Source organism: Gordionus sp. m RMFG-2023, chromosome 3 (genome assembly GCF_954871325.1).
Source record: "Gordionus sp. m RMFG-2023 chromosome 3, tfGorSpeb1-WG-v2, whole genome shotgun sequence".
NCBI lineage: Eukaryota > Metazoa > Nematomorpha > Gordioida > Chordodea > Parachordodidae > Gordionus > Gordionus sp. m RMFG-2023.
This window is the reverse complement of record NC_088777.1, coordinates 27,945,764-27,966,964: the sequence shown is the minus strand read 5'-3', so window position 1 is coordinate 27,966,964 and position 21,201 is coordinate 27,945,764. Positions and strand designations below refer to the sequence as shown.

At 28.6% G+C, this 21,201-nt stretch overlaps 1 protein-coding gene across 3 annotated transcripts in view; it reads left to right on the top strand.

Annotated features, from left to right (window-relative positions):
• LOC135927469 (obg-like ATPase 1) overlaps positions 1–19,113 on the top strand; it is a 124,909-nt gene extending 105,796 nt beyond the window's left edge. For 2 of the 3 annotated variants that reach the window (XM_065463465.1, XM_065463462.1), the window contains one exon: positions 18,956–19,113. In XM_065463465.1, the coding sequence (XP_065319537.1) occupies positions 18,956–19,038 (83 nt within the window). In that variant the 3' untranslated portion in view covers positions 19,039–19,113. Of the gene's footprint in view, positions 1–18,688; positions 18,724–18,955 lie in introns of those variants that run through there. The other variant, XM_065463464.1, reaches the window with a different exon arrangement.
• The last annotated feature ends 2,088 nt before the right edge of the window (positions 19,114–21,201 follow it).

The window sequence follows — 21,201 nt, the reverse complement described above, 5'->3', positions numbered from 1 at the left end:
TATTTTAACTTCAAATTGTTAATAAATTTAAAGAATAAAATAATGATTTTAAAAAACTATGTTGATATGTATTTTTAAATATATATATATATGGAATTGAATTTCAATTTCTTATCTTTTTCAGAATTCAGTATTATCGTTTAAAAAGGATTCAGGAAAAATATCTAGGTTCAGTTCTCTAAAACAATATTGCGTTTGAAAAATTATCCTTAGCAATAATTTTTCAATTAGTGAGGGATTAAAAAATGCAATTAAATTTTTAAAAGATTTATCTTCAATTATTGAAAAAGTTAAGTTATTTTTAATAGAAAATCCAGGAATTATATTTTTATTAAAAAATTATAGACTGTACATTACTCAAAAATGAAAGAGATTGATGAACATTTGAATAGTTAAAAAAAGATTGAAGCCAATCAACTTACATTCATTGAGATGCAGAATCCTTCTACATCAAAGATAAAAATAGCACAATCAGTTGTTGATATTTTTAATTTTGTAAGTGAAGAATTGTAAAAATAACTGCATTTATTAATATTATCAAAAAATTGCAGCCAAATAAAAATATGATATCTAGGCCTAGCATCGTATTAAAAATTAACAAAGCATATGATACCGTGGCAAAGAAATTAGTGGATTTATTATGTATCCCAAAAATTGTTTGTACAACTATAGATTCTTGGTCAGCTTATCATCGATATATAAAAAATATTTTTTTTAGATTGATAATATTGTCCTTTAAAAAGGTTCTTATTTAGGAATGACGGTATACCACCCAGACACGCTTGAGAGGGTTTCAGCCTGCTTAGGTTGTAAAAGGCAAAACCAAAAACACACATTTGATTATCTAGCAAAAATAACCTTTGAAATTTTTACCACATATAAGATACAAAATAAAGTGATCAAATGCATTAACGACAATACTAGAAATTATATAAAAGCTTTCAAGTAAAAAAATTATAATATATTTATTAAAAATTTATTAGAATATATGAACAAGGAGAGAAATCGGATGATGAAATAGTTCCTCTGCCATTATTTGATCTAGAAAATCAAAATAATAATGATAGTATTGTATACTTATCTAAGCATCATTCCTGTTCAGCACGCACTTTAAATCTCATTGCAAGTGCTGACATTGAAAAGGTAGGTATGCCCATTTTAAAACCATTTCAAAAATTACATTTTCTAAGTGTAAGCTATTATGGAATAAAGATGGACAATCTTCAAACTGTTCCGACATTTTTAAGGAAACCGGTTATAACAAGATGGAACTCTCTTTATAACTCCGTAAAATTAATAGAGAGTCTTATTAAGGAGAATTGACAAAAATTTGACGAATCTTGTGATAAATCTGAATTACAGAGATTTTCAGATAACGACAAGTCGTTTATTGATGAATATTGTATGGTTAGTGTTAATTAAGAAATATGAAATGTATATATATGATTTTATAGGTTATGGAATCGATTGCTACTGCTTTTTCAATTTTAGAGAGCGAAGAAAAAATGCATTTGGGATATCTCACTTCCACGAAAAACTTAAAAAAATGGCTTTAAATAATTTAGTTTTGTAAGCCGCTTATAATTCAATCCTGGAAGGCGTAGATATAATACAGTTCAAATATTGCTTTATATTTAAAGATAATTTAAATATTTTTAATAAATTCCCCTATTTAAAATTTTTATTTAGTAAATATAATACAACACTCCCATCCTCTGCGCCAATTGAATGGTAGCACGGCGAAAGCTGTGTTGAGCACTAAGCGCTCTTGTTTGTCTGATCAAAAATTTTAAAAATCAATTGTTGCTAAAAACAAATAAAAAATTACTACATAAAGATGTTATATTATATATAATATTTAAAGAATTATCTATATTTTGAATATAGCTTAATAGATCATCGTCACAAGGATCTTCATTCATTTCCTCATCAAAAAAAATTTATCTTTATCAAAAAATAATTTGGTATGCTTGTTAAATAGGGATCCAAACCGAACCATTAAACCGCTAAAAACCGGTATTTTTTATAGAACCTAAACCGAACCTTAACCGCTAAAATAATTTCTAGCGGAACCTGACCCAAACCGGTAAAATGCCTCTGAACCTGTTCGAGTCTCATAATTTTATGCTTATAAAATAATGTGTAAGTTATTACTAGTATATTGCAAAATTTTTAATTATATTTGAATTGTTTTAAAAATTATTATCAATCATATTTGATTGATAAGTATAAGTCATAATTTTTATATAATTTAGTATTTTGCTATTTTACAATTTTTAAATATTTTAAGCTTATAAATTATAATGCCTATAGAAAAATTAAATTCAATATATAAATTATTTACATATAGTATTATTAATTACAATCTGATATCATACTGGCAGTGCCGGCTACCCAAATTAAATTTATATTATCTCCTTATAGATGTAATTTAAATGAGACGGATTTTGAAAATATATTAATTGTGTGGCTTAATTAAAAAATTTAAGTAATTGTTCATATTAAAATTAATATTATTGATATTTATTTTTTATATTTTTGAATTAAATATTATTTTATAATGTGCAATTAATAAAAATGAAGGTTTTATATGCATATGTAAAAAAAAAATTATTCCATATACTAATTCGAATATAGGTTTGAATACAATACTGTTCAAATCGGTTTTTAGAGGTTCCAACCGAGCCGATTTTATTTTTTAAGAACCGAACCTGAACCTTGAACCATAATTTTTATCCGAACTTAAACCTGAACCGATATTCGTTTCGGTTTGGATCCCTGGTGTTGGATAAAGGAATTACGTCTGCTCTTTCTTTATCAAGATCTTTTCTCAAACTGGAAATAAGTTCTAGCATTCTTCCTTTGTTGACCTCTAATTTGATTCATGGCCAATCCAATTTAAATAGCGAGTGAATTATTGCTGATAGTATATATTCAACTTTATAGATGTGTTTGAATCTATTGAAAATAAAAGATAATCAAAATATATATTGTAAGCAATATTTGAACTTTATACCTTATATCTATGCCTACCAGGATTGAATTAATAAGCGGCAAACAAAACTTGAAATTATTTAAAGCCATTTTTTTTAGGTATTTCGTGGGAGTGAGATATCCCAAATGCAATTTTCTTCACTCTCTAAAATTGAAATAGTCGTAGCAAAGGGTTCCATAACCTATGAAATCATATATATACATATCATAATTCTTAATTAACACTAACCACACAATATTTATCCATAAACGACATGTCGTTATCTGAAAATCTCTGTAATTCAGATTTATCACAAGATTCGTCAAATTTTTGTCAATTCTCCTTAATAAGACTATTAATTTTAAGGAGTTATAAAAAGAGTTCCATCTTGTTATAACCGGTTTCCTTAAAAATGGCTGCACAGTTTGAAGATTGCCCATGTTTATTCCACAATAGCCTACACTTAGAAATGTAATTTTTGAAATTTTTAAAATGGACATTGTTACCTACCTTTTCAATGTCAACACTTGCAATGGGATTTAATGTGTGAGCTGAACAGGAATGAGCTTAGGTAGGTATACAATACTATCATTCGAATTTTGATTTTCATATAGATCAAATAATCGCAGAAGAACTATTTCATAATCCGATTCCTCTCCTTGTTCATATACTCTAATAAATCTTTAATAAATATATTATAATTTTTTTTACTAGAAAGCTTTTATATAATTTCTAGCATTGTCTGTAATGTATTTGGGCACATTATTTTGTATCTTATATGTGGTAAAAATTTCAAAGATTATTTTTGCTAGATAATCAAATGTGTGTTTTTGGGTTTGCCTTTTACAAGTTAAGCAGGCTGAAACCCTCTCAAGAGTGTCTGGGTTATCCAGTTTACCGTCATCCCTAAATAAGAACTTTTATAAAAGACAATATTATCAATCTAATAAAAAAAATTTATATACCGATGATAAGCTGACCAAGAATCCACAGTTGTACAAACAATTTTTGGGATACATAATAAATCCACTAATTTCTTTACCGTGGTGTCATGTGCTTTGCTTTATTCACTTTTAATACCAGAGTAGGCCTAGATATCACATTTTTAGTTGGCTGCAAATTTTTGATAATTATTAATAAATGCAGTGATCAGGCGCGTACGCAGGAATTTGGTATGATGGGAGGGGGGATAATTAAATTTTTTAAGAAATATTATTGTTAATTAAAAATACTAAACATAAATTTATTAGGACTAATAAATTTTCTAATACACATGTGAATTAAAAAAATTATATATATAAACCGGCATTGAAAAACTATAAAATAAATGTGAATTATAAAATATAAAGTGAATATAACCCACTATATAAATCACTTAAATGACCCAAGATTGAAATTTGAATTTTTTGAGCTTTTAAAATATATAAAGTATAAAAAATTTTAATGTTGTAAATATAAATTAATACACAAAAAGTTTCTTAGGAATAATTGTATTTTGTATGTTTTGAGCTAATTTTTCAATTATCTATCCTTGCTTGGCTTTAAATGCCTTTGAATATTCAAAAAATCCAAATCATTCAATCTACTTTCAGATGTTATATTTCATAGGTATGTTTTTCACAGACTTGCAGGCTCGGCCCCCGAGCCGGACCGTATTTTAATTTATTTAAATATTTCCGGGCCGGGCCCGTAATTTTTTAAAAAAAAACACCCGGGCTGGGCCTGAAAATCTTTTTAGAAAAAATATCCGGGCCGAGCTGTATATTTTAAAACCAAATATTTGAAATCCTCCATTATTAGCTATAAAAATCAAAATTAATATAATTTATTTTAAAAAAATTAGGGCCGGGCCTGAAAATTTTTTTAAAAAAAACCCGGGCCGGAAAAAAATTTTAAAAAAAATCTGGGCCGTGTCCTGCAAATGGTACCTCTGCAAGACTCTGTTATTCTTCTTAAAAAAGAGAATGTTCTCTCATTAGTTTACTAAAGAGCTGCTAATATATATATAACCATTTTAATACATTGGGAGTATAATCTAAAATGTGTTTGAAATAATGCAAAGCATCCATAGCATTTTTTGGGACTGTATCAACCATAGTTAATCTTTTAATTATAGTTATTCAGCTAATAAGGCATCATAAGATATTTTAACATCTTCATGATAAAAATCTAACAAATATTTATATTATTTTTCTATCACCATATGAAAAAAGTTGGGAGAGGGGACATTTGTTCTATAATACTCTTCTACTGATCCTATATTAATGTTTTGACGATGAGCTTGCTTGCTGCAAGTCTAGGGGGACAAATATTAAACACGTATAGCTCTGCTTTTGACTCAACAATAACATATAAAATATGAAATTCTTCATCAACATTAGCTCTAATTTCCTTGAGTTCTAATAAAATGCTCTCCGCTATTCTCATCTTCTTAATTAAGTCAATGTTATGTTTTTGAAAAGTATTACATAAAATAGTTGTATAATTAAATAATACATTCTAATGAGAAAAAAAATTTGGAATAAGTATTGAATCCAATAATTTTCTTGCTTCTGAGGAAATATTTCTTTCTGATATTTCAGTAATAGCATTAATAATCGGCTCTTCTAACTCCATAATAGCTGTTACTGCTTGATGGTGGAGACTCGATCTCGTTGGACAAGCTTGCACTTTCTTTCTCCCTGTTGGACAAGGAGTTTCAGAGATAATTATTATTTGACTAGAAATTTAGATAAATATTACGCCACTAAAATTTGAAAATAAAAGGTAAATTACTCCAAGGAAAACTTGAAATCGAAATTAATTGATAAAATAACTTAATAGATGAATGTGATAAATAAATGTAATTAAATATATATATATATGAGATAGGAATAAATATTAACAAATATAAATTAATATTAACAATAAAATTTTTGAAAAATGTAATCCGCCATCTGCATTTTTTGGCTTTGGGGGGGGCCCGCTGCGTACGCCAATGGCAGTGATTTCTATAATTGAAAATGGTTGTAATTCTTCAATTACAAAATTAAAAACTAAATCATCAATAACGAATAGTGCTATTTTTTATTTGATGTATGGATTCTGCATCTCAATGAGTGTGAGTTAATTGGCTTCTATTTTTTTTTATTACTATTCAAATGTTCATTAATCCTTTACATTTTTAAGGAATGTACAGTCTATAATTTTTTTAGTTATAATATTATTAATTCCTGAATTTTTTATTAAAAATAACTTAACTTTTTCAATAATTGAAGATAAATCTTTTAAAAATTTAATTGCATTTTTTAATCCATCACTAAGCTTATTGTCAAGGAAAACATTAATAATTGAAAAATTATTGCCAAGGTTAATTTTTCAAAAGCAATATTCTTTTAGAGAACTGAACCTAGATATTTTTCTTGAATGAAGTTTGCCAAACTTTTGAAAGCACTAAGCTAAGATCAATATGTATATTTTAGTTTAATCTTCATTGCGTTTTGTAAGTAAAATTAAAAATTTTTTGCAACATAATAAAAAAAAATAAAGTAAACAAAATATCTAAAAAAATTACCATCATTATTAAAATAAACTTTTTATCATAATTTCAAAATATAAAACTCGTCAACTCCGGTTAGTGTTGTTAAACGGCTAGTTTTAGCCGATTTAAAAAAGGGTTAACTCGATATCTTCGCTAAAAGCAAATTACCCAAGCTTGGAAATTTTTCCCACAGATGATAGAAAGGTCTGGACATCTATTGACGAAATCTTAAGGCTTAGATAATAATATTTTGGCTAAAATCACAATTTAGCCGTTTTAAAATCGGCGAATTCGAACTATTTAACAACATAATTTCTGGCTATATCTTTGTTACTCTTATAATTTAGCAGCGGTTACATTAAAAGTAGTCAAATAATTTATGGCATCTTTGGAAAATGTGATACCGAAATAAGATGGATTGATTATGGTGAAATTTAAATGGTGAAATTTAAATCGATTACAATAGCGGATTTTTTCCCTTAAGCGTTAAAATTGAGATAAAATTAAAAACACATTAAATAATTTTATAAGAAAGTTGCTAAGAATAGAGTTGGGCACGAAGTTATAAATATCATTACATTATAGGTAGCGTTACGTTACATAACGCTCCTTTAATTTATCTTCTAAAACGAGTTCTGTAATCGTTACATTTTTTGTGTAAACGTTTGTTTTCCGTTACTGTTAAAATTCATGCATTCATTATTTACACTCCAAATTGATAAAAACTAAAGACATAATTTTTAGAAAGCAAAATTATAGAAGACATTAGATTAGGAAGAAATTAAAATCGAATGAATTTAATATCAACATCTCTGCATTTACTTACAGAGTTGGGCTCTAAAAAATTCAAATGAGGTCGAGATTAAAATAATTCTTCATGATCCATCATTTGAAGTTACTGCAAAAATATCCGATAATCAAATTTTTATTCGTTATAATACAAATTTACTATCCTCCTGTCCTGTAGTAGGCCTGATTTCTTTGCAAATTTGTAATAGACCAATATAGAAAAAGATTAAATGATGATCTATTTGAAAAATTAGTTCTTTTATCAAATACTTAAAATTATAATACTTAATTGTTATTATATTTATTTCAAAGACCTCTAGAGGTACCATTTGCATGGCCCGACCCAGCCCGGCATTTTTATTAAATATAAAATTTCGGCTTAGCCCGGGTATTTTTTAAAAAAATATTAGGTCCAACAAGCCCGGGTATTTAAAAAAAATTAAAATACGGCACGCCCCGTATATCCGGACCGGGCTTAGGGCCAGGGCTGCAGATCTGTGATTTATTTAGTTTAAAAAATATAAATAAACTAGTTTGTGTTTATACTTCCTTTTATTATTTTGAGACTTGCAGCAAAATGAATGATTAAATTTTTTTTAATGTAACAAAGAGCTTTTTTAATCGTCACATGTTTTGGATAACGGCGACTTAACCCTTTTTTATGGTAGCGAGAGTATCGTAACCATTATATTTTTCCTTCAGTAATGGTAACAATAACCGTTACATTTTTAGAGTAACTTGCCCAATCCTGGTTACAAATATATGGAAATTTTTTACAACAAATCATTATTGTAAATTTTAAAAAAAATATAAAGGATTTTTCTTTATTAACAATGTTAAAAATCCAGGAATTGTAGATGAGTTCTGTCTTTGTAATTATAAACCGTGTGAAAGAAATTACGAATTATCTTAAGATATAAATAAATGAAGTAAAACGCATAATAGATGATTTGTCTAAATTAAGTTATAATGTAAAACTGGGATGTGATATGGATATATAATAAATAAAATTGCAAAATATAGAAATATTTTATTTTTATAGTAAATAAGGTTTACATATATATCAGAGACCTGAAAAGGTACCATTTTCACGGCCCGACCCAGATTTTTTTAAAATAAATTATATTTTTTTTAATTTTTATAGATAATAATGGCGATTTATAATATTCAGTTTTAAAATAATTGGCTAGGCCCTGGTATTTTAAAAAAAAAATTAGGCCAGGCTCGGATATATTTAAAAAAATTAAAATACGGCCCAGCCTGCACTAAGTGCACTTTTATCATTAAAATAGAAATGGTCAAACGCATATCTCATACAAATTATAACTTCTCTGGGAAGTATTCTTTTTTTTTATTATGAAATAATATATTTTTTAGTGTTTTTTCAAGATTTTTTCGCCCACTTTTTTAAATAAAATAAATTTCTTATTTAAAAAATAAAGGAGAGGTTATCAATTTAAAAGAACTGATAGCAAATCTTGATCTAGATATCTATATAAAGTATTATGAAAATAAAATTTTTACCTAATTATATTTTCCATAGTTTGTTTACACCACTGATAAAATTTATTTTTGTATCATCATGAAACTCATTTGGCAACCCGGGCCGTTTTAAAATATTTTTATAGCATTTTGACCATTTCGAATTTTTTAAAATAAATTTAAAAATTTATTATAATAGATCATTTCATTATGCTGTTTATTTAAAAAAAGTTTTTGAAACAATTTACATTTTTTTTAAAATTTATTTATTTTATTTTTAATTATATATTTAAATATTATTAACTTACTTCTAACCCAATATAGAAAATTTAATTACATCTAAAATTATTTAAAATTACATAATTTTAAAAATACGGTCCGGACTTACAAATAGGAAATAGACAACCCATTCCTTCTGGAGAGTCGAATTACACTTGGAGATACCTCCAAGCCTTATGAGGCTTTTTTTTCGTTGCAGTGCTCTGAATAAATTCAAATTAGTTAGAATCAACTCCCATCAAACAGAGGTGTGAAATTTATTCAGATTTGAATCTTAAAACCATCGAGCAGTGTTGTTAATGGCTACTTCTAAAAATAGTGCGCTTCCGCTAGCTTTTTCAGTAGCGCGCTATGAGCTACTTTAAGAAAAAGTAGCTATGGCTAAAATATTGAGTTGGCTGTTTTATAAAATTGGCTCAAACTGAGCTAATTTTAACAACACTATCTGTGATTAAATAATCATTCAACACTACACGCAATGTAGTATTAAATTTAATATGCATATTTTTTATACAAGTAAAATCATCAAAAATATTTATTTGAGTATTTTTAGATTTAATATTATTTATTTCAAAAAAATCATCCATAGTAGAATGGCGCTTTTGATCTAGCTAGGGTCATTTAAAATTATAATATTAATAGTTAGAATAAAAACTAGGGGATAAGTGGATGGTCATTTTTGCCAACTAGCTAGGCTACCATCTATTAAACCAATTTTTCAAATAAGACGATCGTTTTCGTATCTCCCTAATATATTTTAAATTTAAGGAGACTATATAGTGTAATGTTAATTTTTTGCTCTCTACGAGAATCGAACTTAGTGTAATGTTAATTTTTTACTCTCTACGAGAATCGAACTTAGTGTAATGTTAATTTTTTGCTCTCTACTAGAATCGAACTAGAGCCTCCCGTTTCAACGGCATATGCTTTACCGCATGCACCAACTTGAATATGAATAAATTTAAAATATTAATTATTTTTTTTTATATATAACTTTTTTATTTTTTGACAATGTACATAAATAAAATTATATTAATGTTTAATAATATAAAAATGAACATTGAAAAGTTATTATATAAATAAATTATTCATTACGCGATTGAAATTATATAAAATATATTCTAATCATCATGTGAGATGAGGCTGCCAAGGAAGCTGATGTAATTGGCCCTGTGAATTGCTATTGCGAGTCTTTGTCTTAAGAAGAAGCCTTCACGAGGTTCATCTGTTAGTTTGCGGATTAGCGATCCAAGTTCCTTGAAGAAAGAGCACGATTCCCAAAGGTAGTCAAGGTAGTGGAAATGATGGGAATGAATAAGTGATCTTGGGATATCTCTGAATATTTTACAATTTTTAGAAGCTCCTTGTTCTCCAGAATGTTAAGGGATTGATTGGAAGGAGCCAAAGGATCAATACAAGAGTAATCCCAGACCAAGAATTGACCTCGCTTCCAGGGAATTTGAGAGATCCCATCAGGGCGTTTCCCATCAGATCTGAAAAGACCAGAGGGTTCGAGAATAGAAGGAATTTGAGCGGATCTTAGAGCTCTAAGAATTATAGAATTGCAAATGTTATGTCTAACAATGCGGCCTTTACATGAACGACAATGTAGACTATGCCTTCCATTACTCAAAACAGCAGAACTGCAGCCGGCACAGATGTGGGATTGGGTTACTAAGCAATTTAAACGGATGCCTATAGCATGAGTTAGCTCATTTTGGGTCAATTGTAATTGTAAGTTCGCGGATGGAATGGCTTCGAGAAACTCATGTCCAGAACCATTAAGCAGGGAGGAGAATAAGGGACGGTCCAATGATTGCATACTGGAAAGGAGAGATTCGACGCAGCTTGCAATAATGGGCTTATCCCAGTCCTTCTGCTTGTTCGTTTCTGGAATTGGGTGGTCGGCAATAAATCGAGATTTCCATTCAATGATGGCACTATCAAAGGAAGGGTCAGAATTTAAGGAATTAGGATTGACTAAATTTTTGGTTAAAAGACAGCTCGATATAAAGGCAGTTAAGGCAAGATCGGAAGGTGATCTGATGCCTAGTCCTCCCATCTTGGTAGGAAGGATGGCTTGTGTCCACGCTAATTCATGGAATTTTAGATTAAGGATACTTTCAATTAGGACTTTAATCCCATTTTCATAAATGCCTAAGGAAGTGGGAAATTTAAAAATAGGGGTAGAGCGGAGCGCGTAGAGAATTTTTGGGATATTGAAGAAATTTTTCAGGAGAAAAAAGGCTTTATGAGAGGGGAGAAGGGAAAATAGGTCAGCTAACTCATTAAGGGTTTCGAGTAGGAAGGATGATATGGCTGTATGTCCACCAACGGGAGCACCTAAGTGAGATAATTCCTCCAGAGTAATCTGTTTGAAATTATGAAAATTGTTTTCAGATGAATTCTGATTTTTCATGGTTGATTAATAGACCAATGGATAGCCCTGCATCCTTGATTATCATTACAGCTTTATTGATTTCGTCGTTTGGACCACAAAGGATTCCATCATCGATGTACCATGCATGTAATGATAATGAACATGCCTCGTTAATAGATTTAACAATTTCATTGATCCCTAAACAGAAAAATAAAGAACCTAGAGAATCTCCCTGTTGTATGCCCTCAATCGAAGGAATTTTATAGGTATCAAATTGGAGAGTGGAAGGCTGTTGATAGCATGAATAAAAGAATTTAGTGTAACCAGGAAAGAGAATACTCGATGAGCTCAATTCCGAGAAAGAGTGTTATAAGCATTGTTGAAGTCGATTTTGACTAAAGATTCGTTGGTTGGCTGGGTTTCTAAGTGTATTCTCGTTAGATGAACAACAGCTTCACAGCCGCCAGGTATACCAACACCAAGTTGGAAAGGACTTAGTATATTTGAAGCATCATGCTTTATTCGAGAGGAAATCATTTTAGCTACTAAACGACGAAAGGTCGAGCCAATTGCAATCGGTCTTAAATCATTATTGGGTTTTTGAAGGGCTATTAGCCTGGCACCCAAAAGAATAGGGGAAACAAAGGTTGGCACATCACCTTTTAAGATTTTGTTGCAAAAGTTTGTAATTTTGGAAAGAATGGAAGTTTGAGAACATATTGAGGGGGAAGTAATGTCCTGGAGAAATATAGGACGGATTCCATCAAGGCCATGTGCTGAATCTCGATGAAAGGAAAGGATAGCTTTCCTCACTTCATCAGTGGTAAATTATGATGCGCATGTAGAGTGAGGCTGTAGAGATATAGGGGTTATAGTTGTAGAAGGGTGTTTTTTGCAGAGCTTCAAGTATGTGTCGTTTGAAGGTTCGGCAAAGGAGTCTTGAGTAGAAACCAATCTAAGTGCACCTTTGATGTTAAGATTGTCAATTTTTTTATTAAAGTTTCACGCAGGTGCCAATTTGAACATAATTAAATTTAAAATATTAATTATATAGATGTTGAAGGGTAATTATTTAGTTTGTGTATATGGTATTAAATATACTTTATTAATAAATTTTATATAAATATTAAAATTAAAGAGTAAAAAAGGTAAAATTGTTATGTATACTGTGAGCATGTATTAGAAATATCAAAATTTAAAAATGTGATTTAAATTATATTGAATAAAATTTAAAATAGATGTGCTTTAAGATTTTTGAATTTTAAATATGGCTTATAGATTGGTCTGAAATTTTTTTTTGCAGACATAGCCAGGCCTGATCAAAAAATCATGGGTTGAAGGGTAATTATTTAGTTTGTGTGTATGGTATTAAATATACTTTATTAATAAATTTTATATAAATATATAAATTTAAGAATAAAAGAGGTAAAATTGTTGCAATGTATACTGTGAGCATGTATTAGAAATATCAAAATTTAAAAATCTGATGGACATCAAATTGGATAAAATTTAAAATAGAGGTGCTTTAAGATTTTTGAATTTTAAATATGGGTTATAGATTGGTCTGAAATTTTGCAGACATGGCAAGGCCTGATCAACCAAGGCCCATGCAACTTTCATATTCTGATTGTATTTTTAAATGCATTGTGACTTTTTATATATTATGTCAGTCCTCAATTATCAAAATTATTATGGTCTTTTGCGGGTTTGAGAAAACCAAGTGCGAGGGCCTGGCTTGGGAATTTTTTTAATATTAGGCATAGGTGTAATATTTAACACAGAATATTTAAATGGCCCTCAGGTAAAATCTAATTTAAATATATTTTTATTCAAAAAAATAGTATTCACTCTTAGTCTTAATGGGTTGACCTTGGTTAGGGTGAGCTGGGTTAAAATAGACTGAAAAATAGATATGGTTTTTAGAGATTTACCTATTTCCAGGCTTGGAAAATTACTATCGGTTGGCCAGGTTTGAGAAATTTTTTTTATAAAATTATTATGGGTTGGGCTGGGCTTGGAAAATATTTTTATAAATTATATTGGGCTGGGCTTGGGGAAAATTTTTCAAAATTATTATGAGCTTGGACGCTTGAGAATTTTTTTATTATTAATTATAGGTCAGACATTGGCCCAAAACAAATTTTTTTGCAGGCCTGGGCTTGACCTGATCAAAAAACCAAGGCCCATGAAAATCTGAATTTTGATTGTATTTTTTAAATTCATTATGATTATTTAAATATTTTATTTCAGTTCTTAACTACCAAAATTATTATGATCTTTCATTGGGCTTGGAAGAATTTTTCATAATTAATATGGCTTTGAACTTTGCCTGGGAATTTTTTTTAATATTAAATATTAGGTATAAGTAATCAGTAATATTTAACAAATAATATTGGTATTATCAAGTAAATGCTTTAAATTTATTTTTACTCATACCCATAGTACTTAGTTTTAATGGATTAAACCTTGCCTGAAGGGATGAGGGGGTAAGAAGAATAAAAATTGGATATTATTTTCAAATAACAGGTAACATGCATAAAAGTAAGAAGAAAATTTTCATTACCCGTCATTTTTGACGGGCTATCTACTAGTATATAAATAGATGAGTTGTTAATTTTAATCATGTTTAACATCTGGATAATTTATAAAATATTATCATTTAAATAGATGAGTCTGATGATAAAATGTAATGCTAATATTAATTATTTATTTTAATTTATAATATATTCTAATCAATTCAATTTTTCTTTTACAAATTATAATTTAAAATATATATTACAAAACAAATAAGTATATATTAAAAATGAATTAAAAAAATATATATGTATAGAAAAGAACTGAGAAAAAAAAATTAAAAAAGGGTACAAATCACCCTAGGGAAGAGAATCTGCTGACGAAGGTAAAATCTTTCATTGGGGTCCCCTGAGATCTGCCTCTTTTTTTCCTATAGTTTTAATGAAATTAAGAGCATCACTTCCGAACATGATTAGGGTATTGGTAACGATTGGAATAAACACGGTGTTGGTGAGGCAAGCATATTTGTTTTTTAGGCGGCTTTTTCGATGGCAGAAAATGAGTGGTTGGACTTGGCGGCAAAATCGACACAGGTTAGTCCCAAGCGAGTGGGAGAGCATTGGTTCAGGGAATGGGAGATATGTTTCGTTTGAGAGGCCCACAGGTTAGAGGGTGGATGGAATATTAACTTTTTTAAGAGCAGCTAGGATAATGTTGTTAATAGATTTATGATGCGGTTGTCGTCCATGAGAGAACATGTTGTACAAGGGATGGTAAGCTTATGGGCCGTTGATACATAACATGTTGACGGGTCAGAAAATCAATTTTCACATTGATCGAGCTCAAAAACTATTATATATAAAGCTTTGATTTTAATTTCATTTTAAAGATTAAGGATTGGGCTACACATTGGTATTTTTCTTTCTAAATGTTTCCCCGTTTTGTTTGATTATAAAACCTTCCGTACATCTTACAATAAAATTTAAACCCTGTGTTAATTTTTATCAAGATTAAAATATTTTGCGAATTCAGAAAAAGCAAATTCCATATTATCATCATTTCCAGGGAAATTACTTTGTTTATATGATCTTTACCGATATTATCTTCAATATCAATTTCTAACGTCGGCATTTTAAATTATTTTGAAAACTAGATTTATAATGCAGATTTTTAAATATAAATTTCAAAATGAAATAAAAAATTGATTTTTAGCACTTTTTATGTATTTATAATATAATTGAAATTCGCTACTTTCTAAATTTGTAGCAAGCTACTGATACCGCTATTTATTTTTTTAAAGTAGCACGAAAGCTACCCCTTACTGAAAAAAGTTGCATTACTTGTCACGCAAAACTGCTATCGAGGTCATCTCCGATAAATTTGATTTAAACTCCCATTATAGTACAACTTATACCCTTTATTTAGCTCTTTCACGCTGTTCCTAAATTACATTGTATACCCCCCCCCCCCGTCCCAAGCCAAAAAATTTATATGCCAGCTACAATATTTTCCAAAAATATTACTGTTTTATGATTATTAATTTATATTATATAATCATTATTACCTTTTATCGCATATATATAAATAAATAAGCTACTTCTTTATTCTATGAATTAATATCAATTTCAAAATTTTCTTGGCGTTATATTTATCTACCATTTTATATTTTCCACCAAATCATTTAAAACTTTTCACTGCAAAATTGAAATAAAATATTTCAAAATTGAGACTATGTGAATAGCTGAAAGCATTATATTGAAACATAAAGAAATTAGGGCAAATGTAGATGACAAATTTCATAAATTATATGTGTTGAGTCAAAAGCTGAGTTCTATGAATTTAACATTTGTCTATCTCTACTCATAGCAAGACAAGCCCATCGTTCCAACTATAAAATAAATCTTTTTACCCCCCTCTTGGATACTTTTATCTTAAATGAATGAAAAGTTCTTGATTAATCAGGTAGCACTTATCAATCTGCAGATTTTATTATTTGAGAATCCTTTCCAAATCTATTTCAAATCTTAATATAGAAAAAATTAAATATAGCAGATTTTTATTGTGAGGTGTTAAAATATCAAAATATCCTATGATACATTAATAGATGTATAAAAGGTTAATTATGGTTATAATTTTTCTTAGTATATTAAAGTTATTATATATTTTAACAACTCCACAAAACCAATGAAAAAATTTCTTCCTTAACAATAATAAAAATATTTAATTTGAGTCGATTTTTAAAAACGGCTAACTCAATATTTAGCCAGAAAAATATTGCCTAAACATCGAGATTTCGTTTATATATGACCAGGCGCGTATGCAGGAATTTGGTCTTGGGGGGGGGGGGGGGGTAATAAATTCTTTTAAGAAATATTATTGTTATATCAAGCATAAATTTATTAGGACTAATAACTATTCCTAATACACAATTTTAAATTAATGTGAATTATAAAAAAATTATATGTAAAGAATCACTTAAATGACCCAAAATAGAAATTTGAATTTTTTGAGCCTTTGCACAAAAAGTTTATTAGAAATAATTGTATTTTGTATGTTATATATTTACAATGTAAAATCCAATCTTCGTTGGGATTGAGCTAATTTTTCGATTATCTCATCCTTGCTTGTCGTCAAATGCCTATGAATATTCAAAAGATCCAAACCTTTCAATCTACTTTCACATGTTGTACTTCTTGGTATGTTTTTCAGAGACCTGCAGGCCCGGCCCCTGGACCGGACAGTATTTTAATTTTTTTAAATATACCCGGGCCGGGCCCGAAATTTTTTTAAAAAAAAACCCAAGCCGGGCCTGAATTATTTTAAAAAAAACACCCAGGCCGGGCTGTATTTTTTAAAACAGCCTATATTATAAATCGTTATTATTAGCTATAAAAATCAAAAATAAATATAATTTATTTAAAAAAATCCAGGCCGGGCCTGAAAAATTTATTTTAAAAAAAGCCGGGCCGAGCCTGAAAATTTAAAAAAAAAGCCGAGCCGGACCTAAAAAATTTTTTTTAAAAAGCCGGGCCGGGCCTGAAAATTTTTTTAAAAAAACCCAGGCCGGGCCGTAAAAAATCTTTAAAAAAAATCCGGGCCGTGCCCTGCAAATGGTACTTCTGCCAGCCTCTGTTATTCTTCTTAAAAAAGAGATTGTTCTCTCATTAGTTTACAAATGGGAAGAGTTTATAAACCCTTTTAATACATTGGGAATTTAATCTAAAATATGTTTGAAATAATGCAGAGCATCCATAGCATTTTTTGGGACTATATCAACTATAGTTAATCTTATAAACATAGTTATTCAGCTAGTAAGGCATCATAAGATACTTTAACATCTTCATAATAAAAATCTAACAAATATTTTTTTTTCTATCACCATCTGAAAAAGGTTGGGGAAGGCTTTTGTGGAAGTAATATTTGCAGATGTAAGTGCTGCATGATGAATTAAAAATTCATTTATTTGGGTTATAAATGTCTCTGCATCTAAGATATACTCTTCTACTGATTCTTTATTAATGTTTTAACGATGAGCTTGCCTTGCTACAAGTCGAGGGAGACAAATATTAAACACGTATAGCTCTGCTTTTGACTCAACAATAAAATATGAAATTCTTCATCAACGCCCTAATTTCCTTGAGTTCTGATAAAATGCTCTCCGCTATTCTCATCTTCTTAATCAAATCAATGTCATGTTTTTGAATAGTAATACTTAAAATAGTTGTATAATTAAATAATACATTCTAATGAAAAATAAAATTTGGAATAAGCATTAAATCCAATAATTTTCTTGCTTCTGAGGAAATATTTCTTTCAGGCCATTTCAGTAATAGCAAATAATTGGCTCTTCTAACTCCTTAATAGCTGTTAGTGCTTGATGGAAGAGGCTCTATCTCGTTGGACAAGGTTGCAATTTCTTTTTCCCTATTGGACCAGTAGTTTCAGAAATAATTATTATTTGACTAGAAATTTGAAAATGGTAGATCAATATTACGCCACTAAAAATTTGAAAATAATAAGTAAATATTACGCCGGAAAACTTGAAATCGAAATTAATTGATAAAATAACTTGTGAATGTGATAATAAATGTAATAAATTATATAATTAATATAAACAATAATATTTTTGAAAAATATATCCGGCATCTGCATTTTTTGGCTTTGGGGGGATTTGCTCCCCCCCCCTCCGCTGCGTACACCAATATATATGACCAAGCATTTGTGTCATTTATGAGCATAATCTTCAGGTTTGCGTAAAATTTTTCTGAATAAAATATTGAGTTAACTGTTTCTGAAGACCGGCTCTAATCGAGTTATTCAACAACACTACTGAGAAATACTACCTCTGAAAATAGATATAATGGATTAGCCCTTCTTAATATACATAAAAGTTGAAACCAAGCACGGATGAAATTATTGAAAAATTAGATCAATCCTAAAGAAGATTGAATGTCACATTATAAATGATAATATACTTCATTATATTTTTTCCCATCTTCAATTCACCATTTTTAATAAATATTTGTAAGTTTATGTACATGCAAATATCTTAAGAATATTTTTGTGCATTCATCGATATTTCCAACATTTATTTTTTTATAGTATAAATTTATATATCAAATTTTAAATGCTTAAAAAATTTATGTTTTTTTATTAGTTCATTTGACTTTTATTTTTTAGTGATCATTCGATATGCCACAATATACATTAAATAGTTTATGATTAATTTATATTTTAATTTGTGTATTAGAAATTATCAATATTTTGTAGTCACTATTCCTAATTTCCCAAAACGAATGTGCTAGATGGCGTTATGAATTCAACAATAGCCATGGTTTTTAATCAGGTTTGAGCGAGTCCATATCAAGTTTTTTGAACCGAACTCTTGAATTTTTTTGTTTGCATTTTATAGGATCAGTTATAATATTTTCTGAAAAATAATTATTATATTAATTGATACAAAATATTATAACAATCCGATTTATATGTTTAAAATGATAAAATATATTATATTAAGGAAGGAATTACGTAGTCCATGATGGTGATATCATTCATTTCAAATTCAATGCAGGTGCGGGACTCTCAACTTCTAAGAAATGAATGTGTCTTATCTTTTATTGTATTGTGAATATTTTACGATTATGAATAAATGCGCTGTTCAAGTTTGTATATTTTACGATTATGAATAAATGCTCTGATCAAGTATTGTATATTACATATCAATCATCTTTTCAATGAAATGGACACTTAGGATAATGTCTTTAATATAAATAAAGATTTATATATTAGCTAATGGGCAATTATTTATTTTTTTACAATTTTAACTAAATTTTTGTTAACTTACTATAGATATTTTATACCAAGGCCACTTCTAAACAACTCGTTTATTCAGCATTTTTATTTTTTTTGCCTAATATAAATTTTTCGCCATTTAATTGTTAATAAAAACCATTAAAAATATTTTATTAAGCAAAAATTAATTCGAAATTATTATACTATGTTTGAAAATAAAAAAAAGTCTGAAAACATGCCTGGCAGTGGCGTAACTAGGAATTTTTCTTAGGATGGGGGGGGGGGTATACCTCTAAAAGGCCCCCAGTAATAATCCTTCTGCCGGGTTTATTTTATAAATCATATACTTTTTCCTTATAAAATTTTTAGCAATATTATTGTTCATTTTAATTAAAATTACAAATTCGACATTTAATAAAAATTTTTAGATTAACATTTCAAATTATGTTTTTTAACTATTTTATAGGTCAAATGTAATATAACTAATATAAAAAAATTAGGTACAAAATGATTTTCCTCGGTGTTATGAATATATGTGGTATTCTTTATTAAAAGCAAATATATATAGGTAGTTTTACATTCTTTTAAAAAAATTTAAAGACATGAGAAAATTATATTTAAATGAGTTGTTATTTTATTTATAATTTTAAGTTGAGATTTGGGTTGGTTGATTTCTAAATAAGAAATCAATTTATTAATGAAATAAAATCGATTATTTTTCATACAAATACTATTTGCTTTGATTATAAATGATATATTTCAGTAATAATTATTTAAACATAAATTTTATAAATTAATAATAAATTATTATATTGTAAACAAAATCAGTATGAGATTATAGTGATTTTTAATATAAGCGATGTATAAATTTTATGGTTGCTTTTTTGAAATAAAATACATTTAGTTAAAAATTGATAAACATAATTTTATTGATGATAACAACTGTTGACAAGGGGGGTTGGTAATAAAAAGTTAAAATATTTTTCAGGTGTATCAAAATATATATTAAGATGTACTGTCATAGATATCATCCAGACTAAAGTTGTTATATTTGAGAAAAAATACAATCTTCTTACTTAACTAATTTAATGCTAGAAGAATAATTGAAAAACAGCTTTCTAATAAAAATTATTTAAGAATTTTACATAAATTATTACTAATTTAACAAACATAAAAATAAATATATGTATAAATTTTTTAATGAAATTATCGCAAATTTATTTAATAACACAACTTTAGTATAAAGTCAAAAATGATTATAAAATTACAAAATAAGTTATAATTTTCACAATTATTGGAAAAAATATAATATTAGTAATTCACAATTATATACTCGTTAATTCTTGCTGTTGTTTATTGATTGCCAAGTTCCTTTTAGCGTCAGCGTGATAATTGGGAGCTAAATAGCCTAAGTCTATTATCCTATGCATAGAATGTTCAATCAAGGGGTTTAGGTCATTGAGAGTATAAAGCTGAGATAATTGGACTTTATTATGTTTGGGGCTAACCTTTGACGTGGGTAGAATTCCTCGTTGGGATATCGCTCCTAGCAGATATCCGGTGCCTCAGCTCTTTAAAAAAAGCCAGGGCATGAGAGCCGAACGATGTTAGAGTCTGGCGATAAGTGGTAGGAATTTATAGTTAGCAAGAAGCGATGGCGAATATTTAGCAAGTTTATTCGTCTCGGCGTTTAGTATAGCACCTCTTAATATATAGGAAGGAGCAAGAGGATCGATGCATGAGAAATCCCAGGTTAGGAATTCCCCTCTTCCAAGGGATCATGGTAAAACTATCAGGCCGCTTATCATTGGAATTGTAAAGACCAGTAGGTTCGAGGGTTGATTTGATGGGATGCCGGCAGATTTTTAGGCCCTGACAATAGTATCATTGCATTTTGAATGTCTAGTAAATCTGCCTCTACAGCGCTGCAGTGCAAAGAATGACGGCCTTTGTTGATCGATGTTTGCCAGA